Source organism: Elephantulus edwardii, unplaced genomic scaffold, assembly GCF_000299155.1.
Source record: "Elephantulus edwardii isolate Elephantulus edwardi_28Jun2011 unplaced genomic scaffold, EleEdw1.0 scaffold00174, whole genome shotgun sequence".
In the NCBI taxonomy this organism is placed as follows: Eukaryota; Metazoa; Chordata; class Mammalia; order Macroscelidea; family Macroscelididae; genus Elephantulus; species Elephantulus edwardii.
Genome location: NW_006399924.1, coordinates 5,516,552 through 5,538,757, shown reverse-complemented (window position 1 = coordinate 5,538,757; position 22,206 = coordinate 5,516,552). Strand labels below are relative to the sequence as shown.

At 38.8% G+C, this 22,206-nt stretch overlaps 1 protein-coding gene across 1 annotated transcript in view; it reads left to right on the top strand.

Annotated features, from left to right (window-relative positions):
• Positions 1 to 22,206, top strand: part of CTTNBP2NL (CTTNBP2 N-terminal like) — a 59,226-nt gene that overhangs the window by 27,686 nt on the left and 9,334 nt on the right. Inside the window, exon 2 of the mRNA XM_006895717.1 lies at positions 18,770 to 19,000. Coding sequence (XP_006895779.1) covers positions 18,770 to 19,000 — 231 coding nt within the window. The remainder of the gene's footprint in view (positions 1 to 18,769; positions 19,001 to 22,206) is intronic.

Sequence of the window (22,206 nt, the reverse complement as noted above, 5' to 3'; positions counted from 1 at the left end):
ACTGTAACTAGTAGTATTGTGCCTCATGGGATTAAAATAGTAAAAGGATATTAGTTCACTCACTTTTATCCCTGATAACACTTGAAAGCTTCCTAGAATTAATACTTTGTATGTCTTCATGCAGAGATAATTCCTGTTCTTTTGATCTATGTATAGTCTAGTTCCCTTTGGTATACTTTTATAAAAATAAAGACTATCCTAGGTTGGAACTAATAGTTGTTGTTGTGTTCTGTCAAGTTGGAACTGATCCTTAGCTTATCCTCCAGCAGGTTTTCAGAGGCATTTTATCACACCAGAGGAAATTGATGGATTCCGACCACATTCCTTTGGGGTTGCAGCACCACTTCTTACCACTAGGCCATCACACTTCCCCTGGAATTAGTAGTTGTTGTTGTTGTGTGCTGTTGAGTCATTTGCGACTCATAGTGGCCCTATGTACAACAGCTCTGAATCCTGCTCTTTCTTGAGCCGACTTCATTGTCTCTGACACACCTATCCCCATTACCCCAGTCACTGAGTCAATCCATCTCATCTGGGGTCTTCCTATCTTCTGTCCTTCCACGTTTCCAAGCATGATGTCTATTTCCAAGTACTGGGTACCTCTTTGCAACATGCCCAAAGTATGTCAGACAGAGCTTCCGAATCCTGGCTTCCAAGGAGCAGCCTGGTTTCACCCTCTCCAGGAGGAGCTTGTTTGTTCTCTTGGTTGTCCATGGTGTGTTCAATACTCTTCTTCGGCACCAGAACCCAAAGGCATTGATTCGTCTTTTCTCATCCTTAGTCTTTGTCCTGCTGTCTGATGCATCATTGCAAGTAATTGCAAGGATCATGGCTCAGATCAGACGCACCTTACTGTATCTCTAGACTTACATCATTGTTCTTCAGTACTCGGGAGAAATCCCTGACAGCAGATTTTCCCAACGCAATTAGTCTTTTGATCTCCTGGTTTGTGTACCAACGGTATTGATTGTGGAGCCAAGCAAACTAAAGCTATTAACAATCTCAATCTCTTGTCCATCTACCATAGTACTGCTAGTTGGCCCAGTGGCAAGAATCTTGACTTTTCTTGATGTTGAATTTCAATCCCTATTCAAGGCTGCAGTCCTTGATCCTCTGCAGCAAATACTTCAGGACCTCCTCAGTTTCAGCAGTCAAGGTTATGTTATCATAATGCAGGTTGTTGATGAGTCTTCCTCCAGTTCTGATGCCACATTCCTCCTCATAGAGCCTAGTCTCCCAAATGATCTGTTCTGCATGTAGATTGAAAAGGTATGGAGATAGTACACATTCCTGGCATACACACTTTCCAATTTTGAACCATACAGTGTTTCCTTGCTCCATACTGACGACTGCCTCCTGGACCAACTATAGGTTTCACATAAGCACAATCAAGTGTTCTGGGATTCCCATTCTTCTCAGAGTTAGACAGTTTTTGGTGATCACACAGTCAAATGCCTTTGTATAATCAGTGAAACACAGATAGACATTCCTCTGGTACCCTCTGCTTTCAGCTAAGATCCATCTATCACTGGGAATTAATAGTAGAAATGGTCAATTTGAGCATGCTTGATTTTACATTTTACCATATATTCATTACCTTTCTACGGTGATAACCATGACAATTCACTTTTAAAATTATAATCAAACATTCCTTCATTCATTTTAGTTGCAGCCATAATATTCATGGAAGCAGCAGTGAAAATGGCATATTTCATTGCAAAAATCTGCTACAAAATATCTCTTTAAAGTTTTAAAAATGCAAAGATACACTTTTTGAGGGTTCAGGGGCACCTGGCCCAAGCCGTATATTTTTAGTTGCTTCATATGAATGTGAGAGCTGGACAAAGAATGAATAGGTAAGAAAGGAAAAGAATTTATACAGTTCGAGTATGGTATTAGTAAAAAAAAAATATTGAACATACTGTGAAGAATGAACATATCTGTCATGGACAAAGTGAAGCCCAAATGTTCTTTAGAAGAAAGGATGCAAAATTTATTTATTTATTTTGTGTGTGTGTGTGTGAGTGTACCGTCAAATCAGATCTGACTGGTACATGAGGGAGATTGTCCCTCCTTTTTCCGGCAGAGCATCTGGTGGATTCAAACCGTGTGCCTCTGGGATTTTAGTTGCAGCTCCTTGCCACTAGGCCACCAGAGCTCCCTAGGATGCAAAATTTCATCCTCCAATCTTTGGGCATGTTATCAGCAGGGACCAGTTCCTGGAGAAGGATATCATGCTTGGGAGAGAGTCATCAAAAATGAAGAAGACTCTATGACATGGATTGACACAGTGCCTCTAACAGTGAGCTCAAATAGAGGAATGACTGTGAGGACAGTTAGGACCAGACCATGTTTGCTTCTGTTGTATGGCCTCGCAGGGGTGCTGTGAGCCTGAACCAACTCTACAGCACCTGACAGCCATCACCATACTGATAGCCCACTTTTGCTTTTCAGTTTGGGCTTCTTTATTCACCCTTTTGTCTTCTAGAAGGAACATCAACTCTTCCTTAACTTTATTTCCATATTCCCCTTTGTGAGGTAGCTACCTCCCTCTACAGGCTCACTGACAATACTTTACATGCTTTACCATGGCCATGTTCTCTGCCCTGAAATGGCATTGGAGACATTCTATTCTGCCTCTGTCATTAGGGTATAGAGTGAATCCTCTGAGAGGCGGAAGTCAACAGAGCTGCCTTGTTCTTCCTGGTCTGGAAAATTTCCACCTTTGAGTAAGGGCAGTCTTACCAAGTTTCTGTTGCTCTTTGCAATGCAAAGTATTTGCGTTTTCTTTCTTTGTCAGATTTCCAACTTAGACTGGTTCCAGCCTTCTCAGGATTTACGTATTATTAGCACCATCCTTGCTTCACATTGCCTGCCCTGGTAGCCTGTTCTCACTGTGGTTTTATAACCATTCCAATCCTTGTTTTTCTTTTTTTTAATCTACTCACTCCCCTCTCCTCCCATAAACTTGTTTACTTGGTAACATTGTTAATATGAATATAGCTTTCTATTTTTCAGCCAAGCTAAGGCGCTCTTCCCAGGACCATTTGATCAGCTTGTCTCTTGCCACACTTCCTTGTAGTATCAGTCTGTTTGTATTTTGTGAGCCATACTTCAAACAAGACCCACCCTACAATAAACAATCCTCCCTCCATGGAATGCCTAACTAGAGGAAGAAGAAATTCTCTTAAATCTTTTAAAATGAACTTGTTTTTAAAATACTAACCCTAGAGCTCGTTTGTGTACTGTCTATTAATACTACCTAATGTGTGAAAGGACCTGAGCTCATCTCTAATAAAGAAATTCTTCAGGTTCATCAGATTACACAGTTATAATCTTGGAATAGGTTTTGTGTAATACTTAAGAGGCAACATTAGGATTGTGTGCCCCTTTCCAATCTGTACCTTTGAATCAACCTGTTTCCTGTGATTCATTAAATTGCTCAGAGTCTCATTTATCAGCCAGCGCCCACCCACTTCCAGGGTTGACCTTTTCCTTCCTATTCCTTATGGATATAAAGTGTGGGTCTTAGAAAGTCCTGATCAAATAACTTATACTTGCTATTCCTCCAAACATGGATGATACTATTTAGAAACATTTAATCAAGGAGAGGCTGCTAGTCCTTATTTTTTAAAAATATTTTTAAACAGTATGATTAGTGTTTGTTGTTAGTCTTGAAACTTTTCTGGCAGATTTTAAACTTGGAAGGGGACCACATCTGAATCAAATCTGTATTCTTGTATCATCTTGTATTCCTACCCACTGTATATAGTGCCCAGCAATTATTAAGGATTGATGCACTAAAATTATTAAGAAGTTGTGCTTCTGTGAATCAGAGAAGAGGCTGGAGAGTAAAAATTTGTTAAATGACTTGGGCTTTAAGTAAAATACCAGGATTTAGGTATGAAAAGTTGAAAAGTTTTACATATAAGTGAAAAACTACTGCATTTAATAATAATGAAAGAGATAAATCTCTAATTGACTACATTACACAAAATATCAGGTAGTACTTAGGGATTAACTGAGAAATGAATAGCATGGTAAGTAATAACATAGGGACCCAAGTTCCCAAGACATTCATAATGTTGTACTGCTTCAGAGTCATCTGAGGATTTATGGAGTTTATCCTGCCTTTAGTGCAGATTTCCTGGCCTAGTCTAGTTTAACAGAATCTTAAATTTGCAGGATTAGAAACTCAGAAATCACTGCATCTAAAATCAAGGCAGATTTATAAGTTTAGTAATTGAAAAATTATGTTTATAGTGCTTAATTGAGTCCTTTGATAAATCATTGATTATTAGATAGTTCTATCATTCCATCCTCAGCCTCATTTCTGTCACCAAAGCCATTTTTTCAACTGCCTGTCCTTCTGTTTCCACCTTTTGCTTTCCTGTAACCAATTATTATCAGTGTTTCTTAATTGCATGTTTAGTCAATTTCAGACTGCAAGAATTGGTAGAAATCGTTCATTTCATCATCTTAGCTTCAGGCTTCAGTGCTTAGTGTATATATTTGAAGAATAGTGATATTGAGAGATCTTCCCTGTATGTATATGGACACCTGGCTATTCTGTCACTCACTGCATTGTACTTGAAATGTTCTTTTATACTTTGAATACTATTATTCTTCTTTAATTTCTTGTTCTCGACATAATAGATCATATTATTGTCTGATTCTAAATCATATGATTGTCTGATTCTCCATATCCATTCAATCTGTTTTCTGAGCAAATCATAAAAGAGCTGGACTCTCTGAATAAGAAGGTGGTTTCAGGATAAGAGGAAGATTCATCAGTAACCTGTGTCATGCAGCTGTGTCATGGTGGCAGTAAAGTGAATAAGACTTCAGGCACTTCTAGCAGAACATAAAAGACTTCAATATAGATTACATCTCATCTGTTGTTATTATGTGCCTTCGTGTCAACTGCAACTCATAGCAACCTTATGCACAATAGCTCTGAACCCTGCATTATCCTGAGCCAATCTCACTGTCTGTGACACATTCACCCTCATTACCACAGTTACTATGTCAGTCCATCTCACCTGGGATCTTCCTGCCCTGCACTGTTCCTCCACCCTTCCAAGCATTATGTCCTGCTCCAAGGACTGGTTCCTCCTGACAACATGCTCAAACAAAGTATATGAGACAAAGCCTCAAAATCTTTGCCTCCAAGGAACAGCTTGGTTTCACCCTCTCCAAGACAGACCTGTTAGGTCCCTTAGCAGCCATGATATGTTCATTACTCTTCTCCAGCACCAGAGCTCAAAGGCATCAATTCTTCTGCTGTCATCTTTAGTCATTGTCTAGCTGTCTGATGCATAACAAGTAATTGCGAAGATCATGGCCTGAATCAGGTGCACCTTACTCTCTAGTCTGACAACATTGCTCTTTAGCACTTTGGCAAGGTCTCTAACAGCAGATATTCCTAATGTAATTTGTCTTGATATCCTGATTGCTGGTGCCAAGAGTGTTGATTATGGAAATGAGCAAGTTGAAAGTGTTAACAATCTCAATCAACCATGGTGTTGCTAATTGGGCCTAGTGGTGAGAATCTTGATTTTATTGATGTTAAGCTTCAATTCATATTGTAGACTACAGCTGTTGAGCCTCTGCAGCAAATGCTTCAGGGCTTCCCCAGTTTCAGCAAGCAAAGTTGGTTGTTGATGAATCTTCTCCAATCCTGATGCCACATGACATCTTATAAAACTCAGCCTCCTGAATGATCTGTTCTGTATATAGATTATAAAGGTATGGAGACAGGACACATCCCTCATGCAGTCCTTTCCTAATTTGGAAGCATGCAGTACTTCCTTGCTCTGTTCTTACTACTGCTTCCTGGTTCAATTACAGGATTCATGTGAAACCAATCTGGTGTTCTAGGACTACCATTCCTGTCAAAGTTAGCCACAATTTCTTGTGATCCACAAAGTCAAATTTTTTATATAGTCAATTGAAACAAAGATAAAGATTCCTCTTGTACTGTACTTTCAGCCAAGATATGTCTGACATTGGCAATGTCCTTAGTGCCACAGCGTCTTCTAAACCTGGCTTGTATCTCTGTCAATGTACTGTTGTAGTTGTTTTTGGATGATCTTCAGCCGTATTTTGCTTATGTGTGATATTAGTGATACTGTTCGATAATTTCCACACTGTGTCAGGTCAGTCTTTTTTTGGAATGGGAATAAGTTTGGATCTCTTCCAGTCAGTGAAATTATCAAGTACTTCATTTTATGTAGATCCACAATGAACATCCATAGTAGCAGCAAGCAAGAAATCAAAAATAGTATTGCTTTGGGAAAATCTGCTGTCAAGGAACTCTCCCAAGTGCTTAAGAACAAGGATATCAGTTTAAAAACTACAGCTTATGCACCCGACCTAAGCTATGATATTTTCATTTGCTTCATGTGCATCTGAAAGTTGGGCAGTGAGTAAAGATTATTGAAGAAGAATTGATGCCTTTGAATTAGTGTTGGTGAAGATTATGGAATATAATGTACATTTAAAAAAAAACTAAACAAATCTGTCTCCAAGGAAGAGTGCAACCAGGGTGCTCCTTAGAGGCAAGGATGGTAAAACTTTATCTCATTTGTATCGGGCATGCTGTCAGGAGGGGCCAGTCCTTGGAAAAGGACATTCTGTTGGAGAAGTGAAAAGAGAGGAAGATGCTCAACCAGATGGATTGACACAGTGACTGTAACATTGGGCTGGGCTCATGGAGGAGATTTTGAGGATAGTACAGGATTAGACTAGGTTTAAATCTGGAGTCAATAGCGTCACTGTCAATTATAGTCAAATTGATAACATCTAACAAGAGTCAGGCCCTGTAGAATTCTCTATTACTGGTCTAATTGCACAGCAGATTTACAGAGTTGTTATTATGTTATAGTAGACAAATCTGAGGCATAAAGAAGGTGAGAGAGCTGCTAAAAACCACACAGAGAGACAATAGTAAAGTCAAGATACAATTCCAATTCTGTTAGACTTTAGAGCCAAAAAATATTAAAGGGAATAAGCACATAGAAAAGACTAGTTCTGAGACTATTTCAAATGTGCAGAAGGAGTACAAAATTTTCACTAATTTATTAGAAATACTGTTTAAATTATGAAAATATGGGATTTTATACTATGTTCCTCAAGTTATGTTTCATTGAAGTTCAAATGGGGCTAAATGTTCTTTTATCAATATTGTCTGTCAGACATTGCAGTTGGTTCTCTTTCAACAAGGGAAAGGAACTTCCAAAACAAAGGGTATTCTTGTTATGTTGTTATCATCATTAGCAGAATGGGTTGCTTTATTTCTTGTTGCTCAGACAGCTATTTATAGTGTAGCAGGGACTCGAGAGTGTGGATTATTTGAAGACCAATAGATTCAGTTTGTTTGTGAAAAGTTTGCCCTTTAATATGTTTTTGACAGCGTTACTGAAGGTCACATTGTGATCACATTGTTTTGTCTTTCTTGTTCCCTAACATAGAAGTATTCAGATTTTATGAAGGTCTACAGTGTTTATGTGTTGCTGTTTGCTTCTTAAAGATCACTTTATGGAGCTCTGGTGGCCTAGTGTCAAGAAGCTGTGCTGCAACCCTGAAGGTGCATGGTTCAAATTCACCAGAGAAGGAGGGGCAATCTCCTCCTGTGCCAGTCAGATCCAGTTTAGGTACACACACACACACACACACACACACAAATTACTTTAGAATTGTCCCAGAAATGACAAAATTGAGTCGTAATCTAATTATCTGGGGCTTCGTCTGACATACTTTGGACATGTTGTAAGGAGGGACAAGTCCTTAGAGAGGGACATCGTACTTGAGAGGGTAGAGGGACAGCGCAGGAGGGGAAGACCCTCCATGAGGTAGATTGATTCAGTGACTGGGGTAATCGGGATGGGGGTGTCAGAGGCAGTGCAATTGACACAGGATAGAGCCGGGTTTAGGGCTGTTGTACATAGGGTCGCTATGAGTCACAAGCGACTTGACGGCACATAACAACAACAACAATCTAATTATGATACCAGCTGGAATCTTAATAATAAAACTATACTTGAATATATACTTGCATTTAATTGACCTTATTCTTCATCTTTAGCTTTAAGAACACTTTTCATAGCAAGGATGGTTATCTAAAGAATAAAGATATTAGTTATAAATAATAAAGTGATTTGCTGTTTTATGATTGGGGGATGTCTGTGGGGGTGGGGTGTAGACAGGCCTAGTGTTGCAGTGGTTAAAGAATTTGGTTGCTAATCAGGTCAGTGCTTTGAACCTACCAGCGATACCATGGGAAAAGATAAGGCATTCTGTTTCTATAGAATTATAGTCTTAGAAGCCCTATAAGAATATACTTAACAGCAGTGAATTTATTTTAAATATATAAATAAGCTCATTGTTGTGGAATCAGAACAGACTCATGGCTGACCCTCCAGCGTATTTTCAGAGACTATAAATTGCATAGGAGGAGATTGCTTATCCTTCTCTGGAGAAGAACTTGGTAGAGTCAAAGCTCCAGAGCATGGCCTTTAGGTTAACAGCACAACTCCTTGTGAGTCTAGAAGGGGTAGTTGATGACTGCTTCCTTTTCCTTTGTGCTGTTAGTAGCAGCATTTGGAAAGTAAGTATACAGACTCTCAAAGATATTATATGATGCTTTCAATAGCAGAATGTTTCATTCAGCTTGTGACAGCAAAAAATAAATTAGTAGGGAGGTAGCCTAGTGGCAAGAAGCTGCACTGCAATCCCAGAGGCACGCAGTTCAAATCCACCAGATGCTCTGCAGAAGGAGGGACAATCTCCTGTACCAGTCAGATCTAATTTGACAGTACACACACACAAAATAATAAAAATTTTTAAGAAATAATAATAATAATAAATTAGTAACGCTTTCAAAAAATACATAACGTGGGAGAGACTGGAGAGCATTATTATAATGCTGAGTGAAACTAACGCAGTCTCATAAGGACAAATACTGCATATGACCATTATTGTTAGAAGGATAACTAGTAAAGCATGTATGGGAACTCAGTGGGGAGAAGGGCTGAGGATAGGTAGAGGTGAAATGACAGGGTTGCATAGTTTAGTGGGTGGCGGCAAGGAAATGGGAAGGATCCAGGCAGAGACAGGGTAATGATAGGCAAGGTCCAATGGTGATTGATTTTATACAACATAATGCATGAGAAACACAGTATGAGTGAAGAATACTATGAAACACAATGTATACAAACTTTGTAAGCAAACCAATAAAAATCAATAAATTAGTAATAGATGACTTGTGTGTTTTGTCTGCTAAGTAATACTCTATCATTGACTCTGTCTAAATAGCCAGTTCTTTCTTGTCTGAAATGATCTTGTCAGAAACCATTGTGTTTTCTGATATCATAAGGATTTCTGTTCAGTTGAAATCTACATTTTTCACTACAGTGAAAAGAATAAAACTAAAAATTGATGCTTATTTCTTTATTACTAACCTAAAGATAGTTGTTGTTAGGTGCCATCAAATTGTCTACCCTGTGAACGACAGATCTGAACCCTGCCCTATTCTGTGTCATTCTCATCATCTCTGATATACGTGAGCCCACTGGTAGAGTCATTGTATTGATCCATCTTGTTGAAGATCATCTTCTTTTTTGTTGACTCTCCACTTTACTCAGTATGCTATCTCTTTCCACGGACTGGCCCTTCCTAATAACATACCCAACATATGTGAGATGGAGTTTCACTATGCTTGCCTCTGAGGAACAACCTCGTTGCACTTTCTCCATACATGTTTATTCTTTTAGCAGTCCATAGGATACTCTTCACCAATGCAAAATTCAAAGGCATCGATTCTTCTGTCATCTTTATTCCTTGTCCAATGTTCAGATGGATAGGAAGAAATTAAAAAGACTATGGCTTGAAAAAAAATTATTTTTTAAAACCACTGTGGCCTGGGTCAAACATACCCCTAAAAAGTAGTCACTTAAAATTTCTTATAAAATTATTAAAGCATTAAAACTTGGCCTTGGCTGTTTGGAGTTTTTGTTTGTTTGATTTGTTTTTAAGTTTGAGTTGAAGTTTACAAATCATATTGGATTTTATTCATTAATTCATAGACATTTTGTTTTATAACATTAATTACAATCTGGTTGCTTAATGGTAAAGATTGGATTGTGCTCCCAATCCAAAGGCATGCAGGTCTAATCTACCACGTGTTCTATTGGAGAAAGATGTACAGTCTCCTCCCCTGTGATTAACTGCTTCCCAAAACCCCCCAAAATGGTCAGCTATGAGTTGGTTCTGATCCAATGGCACATAACAACAGTCAACTCCTGAGGGGGCTTGGGTAGCATAGTCTGTAGGGAGTTGGCATTGCTAACCTAACATTGGCTGCTTTGAATCCACCAGTAGTAGCTCTATAGAAAGATTGGCAGTCAGCCACCTTGTTGTATTGTTTTCCCTTCATCTAACTTCTCTAATTTTACTCCTCTCTACCTTCCTTTCTCCCTTTTCTTCCTTTTTAAATCATCTAAGAATGATTCTGTGCGAACATCTTTCCTTAGCTTTTTATAACAGTGCTCTTGTTAGCCTTGATCATTTTGAAGGTATCTACTTGGTCTTTAAATATTGGCCTAAAATACAAATAATAGCAGTAGAATAACCAGTCATTACCTTGTAGACAGGCTTCAGGTACCAGCCAGCCTCCACAGTGATCCCTACCTCCTAAGACTCACAACTCTGTGTCATCCCCTCCCACATTTACCAGAGTTTGTCCATGTGAACAGTAGAATACATCAGGAATAATGGTATGCCACTTCTAAAACTACTTTGTAAAAAGATTCTGTGACCTCCGTATCTCTGTCTCTCTATTTTTCATCATCTGCTCTGTAAATAGCTAACACTTGACAAGAAACGAAAGCCTGTTTTCAAAGCCAGCTTTGAAGTAGGCTCACCAGTCCCAGCCATGCCCACTGGCCAGCACTGTGGCTGCAGCCTCAGGAGCTCAGAGCCAGCACTGTCCAGCCAAGCCCCTCCCAGAACCCATCCCCAAGAAACCTTGTGAGATAACATTTTTAAGTTACTCATTTTTATGGGAGTTTTCATACAGCAATAAATAACCAATCTACATCGCTATTAAAACTTTTCTTCTTTAAATTTTAACATCTATTTTTTTTATTTGGGTTCAACTATGTTAAGTTTCTATATATAAACTAAGTTTATATATTAACTCATCCACATTGTTCACCTCAGTTATTATTTTTGTTAAAAAATACTAAATACCATATACCATTTTCCATTTTATAATCCAATATTTAGGATACTCGATACTTTTAAGGCTTTTAGTTCACTTTCTCATGTTTTGTTCCACATTAGATTGTACTTTTTAAAAGTGTGAGAGGGATCCTTTATTATTCCATAGATCTTTTTCATTTAATATGTCGAGCTATCAGTTTTTTTCTAACTTGGAATTAATATGAGAGTGATTACCGAATTACTATTTTTCTTCAAGAGAAAAGATAGCCTAACAACTGTTCTCCATCTGACACCTTACCAAAGAAGTGCCTCATCTATTACTATTAACTCTGTGATATGTATTAATTATATAGGATAATCACAGTGTGGGTTTTAAAAGTCATATTTTGAAGATCAGTAACTATATACCCAACTCTGAGAGACAGCTCCTTGGCAGATCTGATCATAACAAGATTGTAGATTATACTCCCAGCTCCTATCCACTCCTCCCATTTTCTCCATGCTGTTCTGAAAAAGAAATGTTGTTACTTACCATCAAGTCAGAACCCACCCATAGCTGACCCTCTGGCAGGTTTTCAGAGGTAGTTAATCACACGGGAGGAGACTGCCCATCCTTCTCTCACAGAGCAACTGGTGGATTAAAACCGCATGCATTCAGGACTGCAGCACAGCTTCTTATCACTAGGATACCAGAGCTCTGAAAAAGAAATAATCAAAATATTTGCATTTGCTTTTTCTATTTTTATTCTTGCTTTCCTAAATTAATTTCAATACCAATGGTTATTCCTTTACCATCACTAGCTACAGTTTAATGGTTGTGGATTGTAATGTGACAGCTTGAAAAGTGGAATTTTAAATGCATGACTTTTTCTGGTACCTCTTTTGCACAAACATTTTTCTAAACATGGATTTACCTGTGGTCATTAGTAGATACTTTCATTGGCTACTAGGTACCAGTCTCATGTTTTTTATACCTGCATTTAAAGAAGTGAGAATATCTGTATACACACACACATATACACACAGATAGATATATATAGATATAAAATTTTTGGTACCTCATTGAATAATTTATTGAGATTAAACTTCTGTCAGTAGAAAATATATGCACCTATAGTTATGTAAGAAGGTCTTAAAACTTTGCTTCACATTTGTTATGAGAGCGTACCTGCCTGATCATACTGGTAAATAACTTGATTTTTCTGTCAGTTAGCCATGCCTTAGTATCATACAGAATTATTTAAATAGAGTTTGAGACCAAGCATATAATTCCTTTTTTCCTTTCTCCCATTATTGATCTGACCTAGGTTCCTGACTTTCACAGTGTCAGAAGACTGTATAAAGGGTGATTTGTATCTCTACACATGTGTTTTTTGGGGGTTTGATCACTGGAGGGACATTCTCCTCTTTAAGAGACTTATAAGCTTTCTCAGTTTTTTCAAATTTCATTAGTACTTTTTTGAATTAGCGACTCTTTTGTTTCATCTGATTGTGTTTTTGTTTGTTTGTTTGTTTTTGTGGGGGTTTTTTATTAATTTTAATGAAAGTTTACAGAGACTTTGGATTTCCATTCGTTCATTGTTGCACTTTTCTCCCTGCCCACCCCTCACCCCCCCAATTCGCTCTTCTCCTTGAAAAGTAAAAGAAAAACTCTTTCATTGTTATGTAATCCCTCCCACCACGTCCACTCTACTGTGCAGCCTTCATTCTGGACTCCTGTCATGACAATAATACCCAATCATATATCCCTTTTAAACAGTTCTGTCCCTCATCTGTTTTCATGCAGTATATATCATTCATCCTCTCCTTCTCTGTCTTCGCTCAAACAGGATGTCAGTCCGTATTAGAACAGTGGCCCTATGCAATATTTGTCCTTTAGTGACTGAGATATTTCACTCAGCATAATGTCCTCCAGGGTCATCCATTTTGCATAATATTGCATGAGTTCCTTGTTTTTCAGTGCAGTGTAGTATTCCATTGTGTGAATATACCAGAGCTTCTCTAGCCATTCGTTTGTTAATGGGCACTTGGGTTGTTTCCAGTTCCTTGCTATTGCGAACAAAGCCATAATAAATGTGGTGTACCTATATCTCCTTGGGTGGCCGTTATGGTTTCTTTAGGGTAAATTGCCAGTAGTGGAATTGCTGGATTGAGAAAGCACCATACAGCTTTCCAAAGTGGTTGTACCGTTTTACTCCCAATTTCTCCACAACCTCGCCAGCTTTGGATATTTGCTGTTCTGTTAAATTTTGCTATTTTTACTGGGGTAAGATGATATCTCATAGTTGTTTTAATTTGCATCTCTCTTAGAGCTAGAGATTTTGAACATTTTTTCATGTATTTGCCATCTGAATGTCTTCTTTGGTGAAGTATCTGTTTATATCCTATAACCATTTTTCACTTGGGTTATTTACCTTTATCTTGTTGTGGTGCTTGACTATTTTATAAATTCTAGATATAAGTCCCTTGTCTGACATAATACCAAATATTTTTTCCCAATTTGTGGCTTCCCTTTTTACCTTGTTGGAGAAGATTTTGGATGTGCATAGGGATTTGATTCTTAGAAGGTCCCCATTCATCTTTCTTATCCTCTCCTGGTTGTAGATATTCCAGGGTGCTTGGAAGACTATCTTATGGATTAAGACTTCTAGAGTTCTTCCAAGCTTTTCTTTAATGAAGTGTATAGTCCTTGGTTTTTGTCCTAGGTCCATAATCCACTTTGAATTGGGTTTTATGTGTGAAGTGAGGTGTGGATCTTGCTTGAGTTTTCTGCAGACAGTTTTCCAGCACCATTTATTAAAAAGGCTGTCATTTCCCTACTTAACAAATTTCATCTCCTTGTCAAGTCAGTTGACCATAGGTAGATGGGCTGATTTCTGGATTCTCAATTCTATTCCATTGATCTATGTGTCTGTCATTGTACCAGTACCATGCTGTCTTAACCACCACGGCAGTGTAGTAGGATTTGAAATCAGGGAGTGAGATGCCTCCTACCTTGTTTCTCTTTTTAAGGAGTGCTTTGCTTATTCTGGGCCTCTTTCCATTCCAACTGTAATAAAAACAGTGGTTAGATGCTATGAAGTAGGTGGCAATGCCTTAACCATATGCGCGTGGTGTAAGGCCCGAGGGCCTCTTCCATCCTTCTCTACTTTCATACAACTGATTATGTTTTATGTATGGCCATACCTAGGTGTGACATTTAACACGGGTGAAGGAGACCTAACTTCAGAAACAGTTTGTAGCTTCACTGATACAACTCTTGTTTTTCGTTCCTGTGATTGATACTTTTTTTGTAGACAGTGTGAGATTATCAGTAGACTCTGAATAATCAACTCTGTCGTCTATCATCATTGTCCTGGGAAGGTTTTTGAGGTTTAATCCATTGGTCATTTCTGCCACGAGAATATTCAGGAATCTCATCCATTAGGCTGGTATATTGCATGTATTCCTTCATTGTGGTAATACCCACCACTTCAGATATTTTTAACTTCTGGAAAAGGAGTTCATCTTCTACATTTTGCTGATAAATGTTCTATTCCCAGTCATTTTTCAAGCATGAGTCAATGTCTCATTTGATGATTTCACAATATTTTTTCCACTAATACATTGTACCAACGCATCAGAAAAATTACTGAGTATTAAGCACTATACGTTGTGTTGATGGTGTTGTGTACCATTACATCAGAACCCACTCATGCATATGTGCCCCTCCAGCCTGTTTTCAGAGGCACTTTAATTGCATGGGAGGAAATTGCCTGTCTTTATCCCATGGAGCAGCTGGCCTGTCCTGGTGAAGGTGAAACCAAGTTGTTCTTTGGATGCAAGGATTTTGAAGCTGTCTGACAAACTTTGGGCATGTTATCAAGAGGCGACCAGTCCTTGGAGAGGGACATCATACTTGGAAGAATAGAGGAACAGCACAGGAGAGGAAAACCCTGACTGAGATGGATTGACACAGTCACTGGGTTTTTGGGAGCAAGTGTATCAAGAGATGGTGAGACTGGCTCAGTATAGGACAGGGCTCAGAGTTACTGTACATAGGGTTGCTGTGAGATTCCAGCAACTCAACAGCACATAACAACAACAATATATTGTAACTACAACCTTCAGTGTGAAGAAAAATTATAAATACAGGCAAAGAGGGGAAATGCTCACCACTAGATCTACATCTGACTTTATACTTAATGCTAGGATCTTTAATCAGCCAAATCTCTAAGGGATGCCCTTCCTTTAATATTTCATGTGTCACATAGTGTTCCTTTACACAGATAGTATGTTTCAGAAGTTGAAGCATTGTTTTACATATGTGAGAAAGTGTTGCATCTTACATTACTCGAGCTGCATTCTTTTCCTTAACTTTTCTCTTTCAGTTGCTTTTTTGTCTCTGAGTGTTGCTTTTTTGACTTGGTAAAAAGTAACTGTTGGATCTGAGGTAGAATTTATGATCCTTACCATGATGTCTCAGTGCAGTCTTCAGTCTAGTCAGTATTTCTCTCTAGAGAAGAGGATGGCGTAGCATTCTCCTTTTTCCCCTGCCTCGTGCCTGCTTGGAAGCATGAGCAGGGTGAAGGGAGAAAATATTGATGAGTCCTCTGTTGTTTGAGACCATTGCTTTTTAAAATGTACCTAAAATCGTACTTTCCAAATTTTACAGTATTAGGTTTTGTGTTTTAAAGTAGCTGATTTTGGAGTTGCTCTTTGCTTTCTCCACGCTAAGCAGCCTGAAGGGTATTTTGAAATTTTACTGAAAATGTCCTTATTACTTAGAGATGGAGGTAAAAAGAGAATTCTTAGACTCTGTGATTCAAGTTTCCCCTTTACACACACACACACACAAAAAAAAAAAACCAAAAAAAACCCAACCCCCCCACACACACAGAGCAAGAGAGCGCTTAAAGAACAGACGTATTTCACTCTCTAAATTTCCAGTACACAAATGTTATTACCCCCAGACAGCCCAATAATATCATCACTTAATATTGTTGTAGTTGAGCCAGAAGTAAAATCCAGCTTCTGACTCTGCTTTGGACACCGTCGACCTATGTGGTGGTGGTGGTGTTGTTAGGTACTGTCGAATTGCTTCTGACTCAGTGACCTTGTGTGTTTCTGACACAATGAACACTGCCAGGTGCTGCGCCGGCCCCATGGTTGTGACCCTGCCTGAGCCCATCATTGCAGCCACATGTCACTCCATGCATTTTTCAGTGACCCTCTGCTTTTCCCAGCATTTTGTCCTTTCCCAGGAACTCATCCCACCTGATAATATATCCAGAGTAAGTAAGATGATGTCTTTCTTCTAAGAAGCATTCTGACTGTACTTTTCCAACATGTTCATTGCTCTCACTTATATATTCCATGATATATTCGTTGTTCTTTGCCAACACTATCATTTGAAGGCATCAGTTCTTCAGTCTACTTTATTCATTGTCCATGTTGTTATTGTTGATGTTGTTCTGTGATATCAAGTCGACTATGATTCATAGTGAACAGTGGCTCTGAATCCTGCCCTATCTGAGCCAATCTCACAGTCTCTGACACACTTAACCTCATTGTCACAGTCAGTCTATCAATCCATCTCACCCAAGATCTTCCTCCACTATGCCGACCCTCCAACCATGATGTCCCTCTCTAAGGACTGTTACCTCCAAAGTATGTCAGACTGAGTTTCAAAATCCTTGCCTCCAAGGAGCAAACAAAACCCTCTCCAGGACAGACCTGGCAGTTCATATACCTCAGCTTAGGGCAGCTGCATTTTAGTCTTCAAAGTGCCATCTTTGCTTTTAACACCTTAAAGCAATCTTTTCAGCAGATTTTCCCAATGCAATGTCTTTTACTTCTTGATTGCTGCTTCCATAGGTGTTGATTTTGAATCCAAGTAAAATGAATTTATTTGACTACTTCAATCTTTTCACTGTTTACCATAATGTTCTTTTTGGTCCAGTTGTGAGGATTTTTGTTTTGTGTTGAAGTGTAATTCATGCTAAAGGCTGTAATCTTTGCTCTTCAGTATGTGCTTCAAATCCTTTTTACTTTCAGCAACTGTTACCAGCGTAAGTTGGTAGTATAAAGTTAAGTGGTTTTTAAAGCTTGAATTTGCATAGTCTAATGTAGAGAGAGACATCATCTTTTCAGCAGCGAGATGTACTTCTTTGAGGAACTGAGGATTACAAGGGAGGCTAAGAAACCTTGGTAAGAAGGAAGTCCCGTGTAGTTTGTTTTATTAACAAGTTTTTATGTTTGTTGTTTTTAATTAAGGCATAGCCATTGAATTGTAAATTTCCTTTTTTTCCCCGCCAAATGAATTCTTGTTTGTGCGTTGTTATTGTTGTTAGATGCCATCAAGTCAAGGACAACTCATAGTTCCATGGCTTCTGAGGAAGTAGGTTTTTTGTTTTTTGGTTTTGGGGTTTTTTTAGGAAATAGTTTTTAAAATAACTCAGTGGTAGTAGTTTTCATAACCTAACTTCTTGTAAGATACTTAATTATATAGTACTTTTTTAAAATTATAAAATGCCTCAGGAAGCTTTTTAATACCAATATAGTAAAGACACTGTTAATGTCTGCCTGGTTGCCTGCATGTGATGTGCAATGCTCATGTGGTATGGTGCCTGAGGCCCTTCTAGCAAAGATAGAAGACCAAAGCCTGGCAGTGTCTCCCCTCCCACATCCTTAGCCCTAATCTAGACGTGGCACCCAGGCCGAGAGCCCCAGGCCAGACTCCAAGGCCCTGGCCTCCATCCCCTGCTCATACCTCTCATTCCCCAAAATCAGTCTTAAGTCCTGAAGGAGACAAGAAGGAGAATGGAAGGAAACAGTTGAATGAAGGCTAAAGGAGAGGGGCTGGATTTGACAACAGGTACAAGGTCTATTTTTCTGCCTCGGTCCTCCTGACCCATCAGTAAATGAGTGGAGTCCCATTTGTACAAATCATAAAATGTCCTAAATTACAAGGTTAATACATTTGTTTGTAGCATCCTTTCCTTATCTAATGCCACCTTGTTAGACTTGTAAATAGATAAACTAATAAAATTATCATGCTTTGCATATTCTAGAAATGTGATTACCATAACACAGAAGACAAGCAATACCTCTTGGCAGTAAAACCACGTATGAGTAGGTGTAGCAGAGGCTGTAAGCCTGAAAGCTAAGGACAAAGACATTGGGGCCAAGTTGCCTGAGTTTAAATCTCAGTTCTGACAGTTATTGGATGAGTGACCTGGAACAAGTGACTGAACTTCTCAGTGAGTTTTCTCAGCTGCAAAATAGAGATGATAGCACTGTATGTAGAGTTGTATGGTTTAAGGTAAGTCAGTATGATTTAAACACTTAAAAGCATCATTAATTCTATATAACAATGCTTGCTACTATATAATTTTGCCTTTCTGCTATTATTTCTGTCTTTAGATGGACAAATCTGATTTGCTGTCAGCGGGTGACATTTATATTAACACCACTACCTTTAGCCTGTAACTCCTAGATACCAAATCTCCTTCCTCAATAATTTTTAAAAAGAAGTAGAAATAAAAATTGGTTTTCTCTTTCCTAGGCCCAACACCGAGATACTTTCATTGAAGAACGCTATGGAAAATATAACATCAGCGATCCTTTAATGGCTCTCCAGAGGGACTTTGAAACTCTCAAGGAGAAGAACGATGGCGAGAAGCAGCCCGTGTGCACAAACCCGCTCTCCATCCTGAAGGTGGTGATGAAGCAGTGTAAGAACATGCAGGAGCGCATGCTGTCCCAGCTGGCTGCTGCCGAGAGCAGGCACCGCAAGGTACGCACACCCCGCTGACCAGCGCTGCCACAGGAAGCCCCAGAGAGTGCCGAATGGACAGTGCTCGCTACTTTCTTATCGGCCTTCAGTTTTTATGGAACTCAATTGAGGAGTCTCCCAGATGTCATAAAAGCCTTTAGTTCTCCCAGGAGCCAGGCACTGGAAAAGAAAACACAGGTCATTCCAATGCCAAGTTTAGGGAGTAGTTGAGACACATTGTTTAAGATGACACTCCTTCATGGTATGTCACTCTGGAACACTTGGTATGTTTTTCTAGCTCTTGATCATCCAGACTTGGGCCACAAGCTGGGGTTGATCGGGCTTCTTACTGAAGAGGACATTCTCTCTTCACTTACTCGAGTGATAAAGATTAACAGGCATTTGAGGAATGCTGTACGTGAGAGAATTTACCTGAATTATAAACACATGAACCAAGAGGATGACTTCATCTTTGTTTGGTTTTGAGTTTCATTACAGTTCACTGCTCATAAAACAGTCCCTAGGGTTGTTTACTTTAAAGCTGTTCTTGTCCGTGAGCAAAGTGTGTGCCTTTTGTGTGTTTCTGTGCATGTTCGCCTGTGTTAGGTCCTGTTTCTTACAGCTCCCAAGTTAGGAAGGCAAACCTGTGCACTTCTCCACCTCATCCCATTGGAATTCTACTGCCTGTGCATTTATTCCCCAGCCTGGCATTTACTGCTCAAACTTGGCCTATAAAAGATGCTTGGCTAGACTCTACATATTTAAAACTATCAGTTTAAATTTATATCAACAAGGGGTGACATCATTGCAGTTGTATAAGCCATCTGAATTTTTGGATTGGCAGCTACAAAGTTTGATGGATCTTAGTTTGCTTTCCTAGTTATCTGTATCACAGCCATCAGCTTGAAATCTGTCTCTTGAAGCTCTGGATTTTGCCTGTGATCTTGTTTTCCATGTCACAAAGTCCACATGAAAGGCAAGGGAAAGAGTTCTTATTTTTTATTTTGTTGTTGTTGCAATTTGAGTGAATGTTTGTTCTTGCAATGTATCACTCACATTTTGTTTCATTAACATTAATTACAAGACTCAAAGTATAATTGCATGTTTCTTGCTTTCTCCCTGTAATTCTTATTTCTGTTAATTCTTCTATCTTCCCCCTTTCTGCCTTATTGGTAGGAAAATCCTGTTATTTTAACCTGACGGCTGTCCTATGGTGTAAGCACCTCCCTAGTGTTATGGGCCTGACTATTGTTTGTTTATTTGTTATCGGCCTGACTGTTGTTGTGTTTGATGTGTTTCATTGGTTTTTTTCCTCCCAAAAGTAGGTGTCAGTTGAACTTTTGAGCCAAAGGTGGGGGCCTGCTAAAGGGAGGGTCTTTAAAATCCCTAGTGATGGGGTGAGTCGGAGGCTGACCTGGAGCCTCCACTCTAGAAGTCAACTTCTCGGTCTTGACCACAACGACCGCAGCTGTCATTAAGGGAAGTTTTGGGGTCATATTTGATGTGTGTCATTGGGTTTTTCTCTACTCAAAAGCAGGTGTCAGTTGAACTTTTGACCCAAAATTTTGGCCAAATTTATTAATTTTAGAATGAATATACTTTACAGCAGTCATTTTGTCTATTTGCTGTACTGAATAACTTGGAGTTGCTTTGATGCTGAACACTGTGCCATAGTCATGTCAAATTCCATAATGGTTACCCATCATGTACACTATTGGGAGGAGCTTCCAGATAGATTCAGATTGGGAAGCAGGAGTGGCATCCACTTCCTAAACTAGATGCCTCTGGAAACTCTATAAAGATTCAGAAATTATGTTAATTATAGAATAGATTTCAGGTCTTTTGTGCAAGGGTTGCTATGAGTCGTATTTGACTTGACAACACTTAACCAGTGCTAAGTGAAGACTAGTGCTGTTATATGCAGAGCAACATTGTTCCACTTGGCACATCACTCTTTATCAATGTGCAGTATGAAGTAACCTGGGTTGCTGTGATGCTAAACCTTGTGCCATTGGGCTATCAAATAGTTTACCAATGTGGACAGTGTTTGGTGGAGCTTCCAGTTTGTAAAACAGGTTTGGAAGCAGGAGTGGCATCCACTTCCTAAACCACATGCCTCCGGAAGCTCTATGAACTTGGAGAAATGATGAAAGTTATGGAAAAACATTAGGCCTTTTGTTTATATAGTCTCTATGAGTCTTGCTCAACTTGGCGGCAATCAACAGCAACATTGTTTGACTGCAAAGGGTTGGTTTTTTTTCCTGTTTGGAGATAATCATAATTATTTATTGTGTCAAATCAGCTCTGACTCACAGCAATCCAGTGTATAACAGAATAAGGCACTTCCTGGTCTTGTATCATCTTAATGGTCATTGGTATAGTCTAGTCTTTTTTTTTTCTAGAATATTAAAAATTTATCATATTTTAAGACATACATAAGAAATAAAGAAAATAGGCTTAAATGTCTTATATAATAATTACACATACAATTTTGCTCCAAGAAATACGATAGCCAGTGTTATTATATGTCTTCATTTGAGATCAACATAGCATAAAGTTATTGTCAGACATTTTTTACCATTTCAACTGAGTGTTTTGGTGTTTGGTTTTTTAATAAAATTTTTACTTTATACTAATTTACTTACAAAGTTCATATACATTGTTTTTCACACTGGATCTTTCCCATTTCCTTTGCTCATCCCTCCCTCCCCCTCATCAAATTGTGCAACCCTATGATAACCCCCACCCACCCATCCTAACCCCTCTGCTCCCTCCCTCTCTCCCTTGGATCCTCGTACATGTTCTACAGTAATGTTCTCGTACAATATTTGTCCTTATGGGACTAAGTTAATTCACTTAGCAAAATGCTCTCCATTGACTACAAGTTTTTTAACAGGCTTAAAGAATGATTAATAGCTATAGTCTGGGAAGTTCCACCAATTTCTGTCAGACCAGTAAGCCTAGGGTTCTTCATGTTTCTGAGTTTTGCTCCACATTTCTCCCCACTCTATCCAGGATCATCCACTGTGATCCCTTGTAGAGCAGTCTGTGGTGGTAATCAGGCACTATCTTGTTTTCTGGTGTCAGGGTCATAGAGGTTAAGGTTTATGTGATCCTTTAGTCGCTTTGGACTAATAATTATTTCAGAACATCTTTGCTTTTCTTTCTTTGCACAGGGTGAGAAGAGATTAGTATTAAATTAAAAATAATACTATATTTAAAAAAAA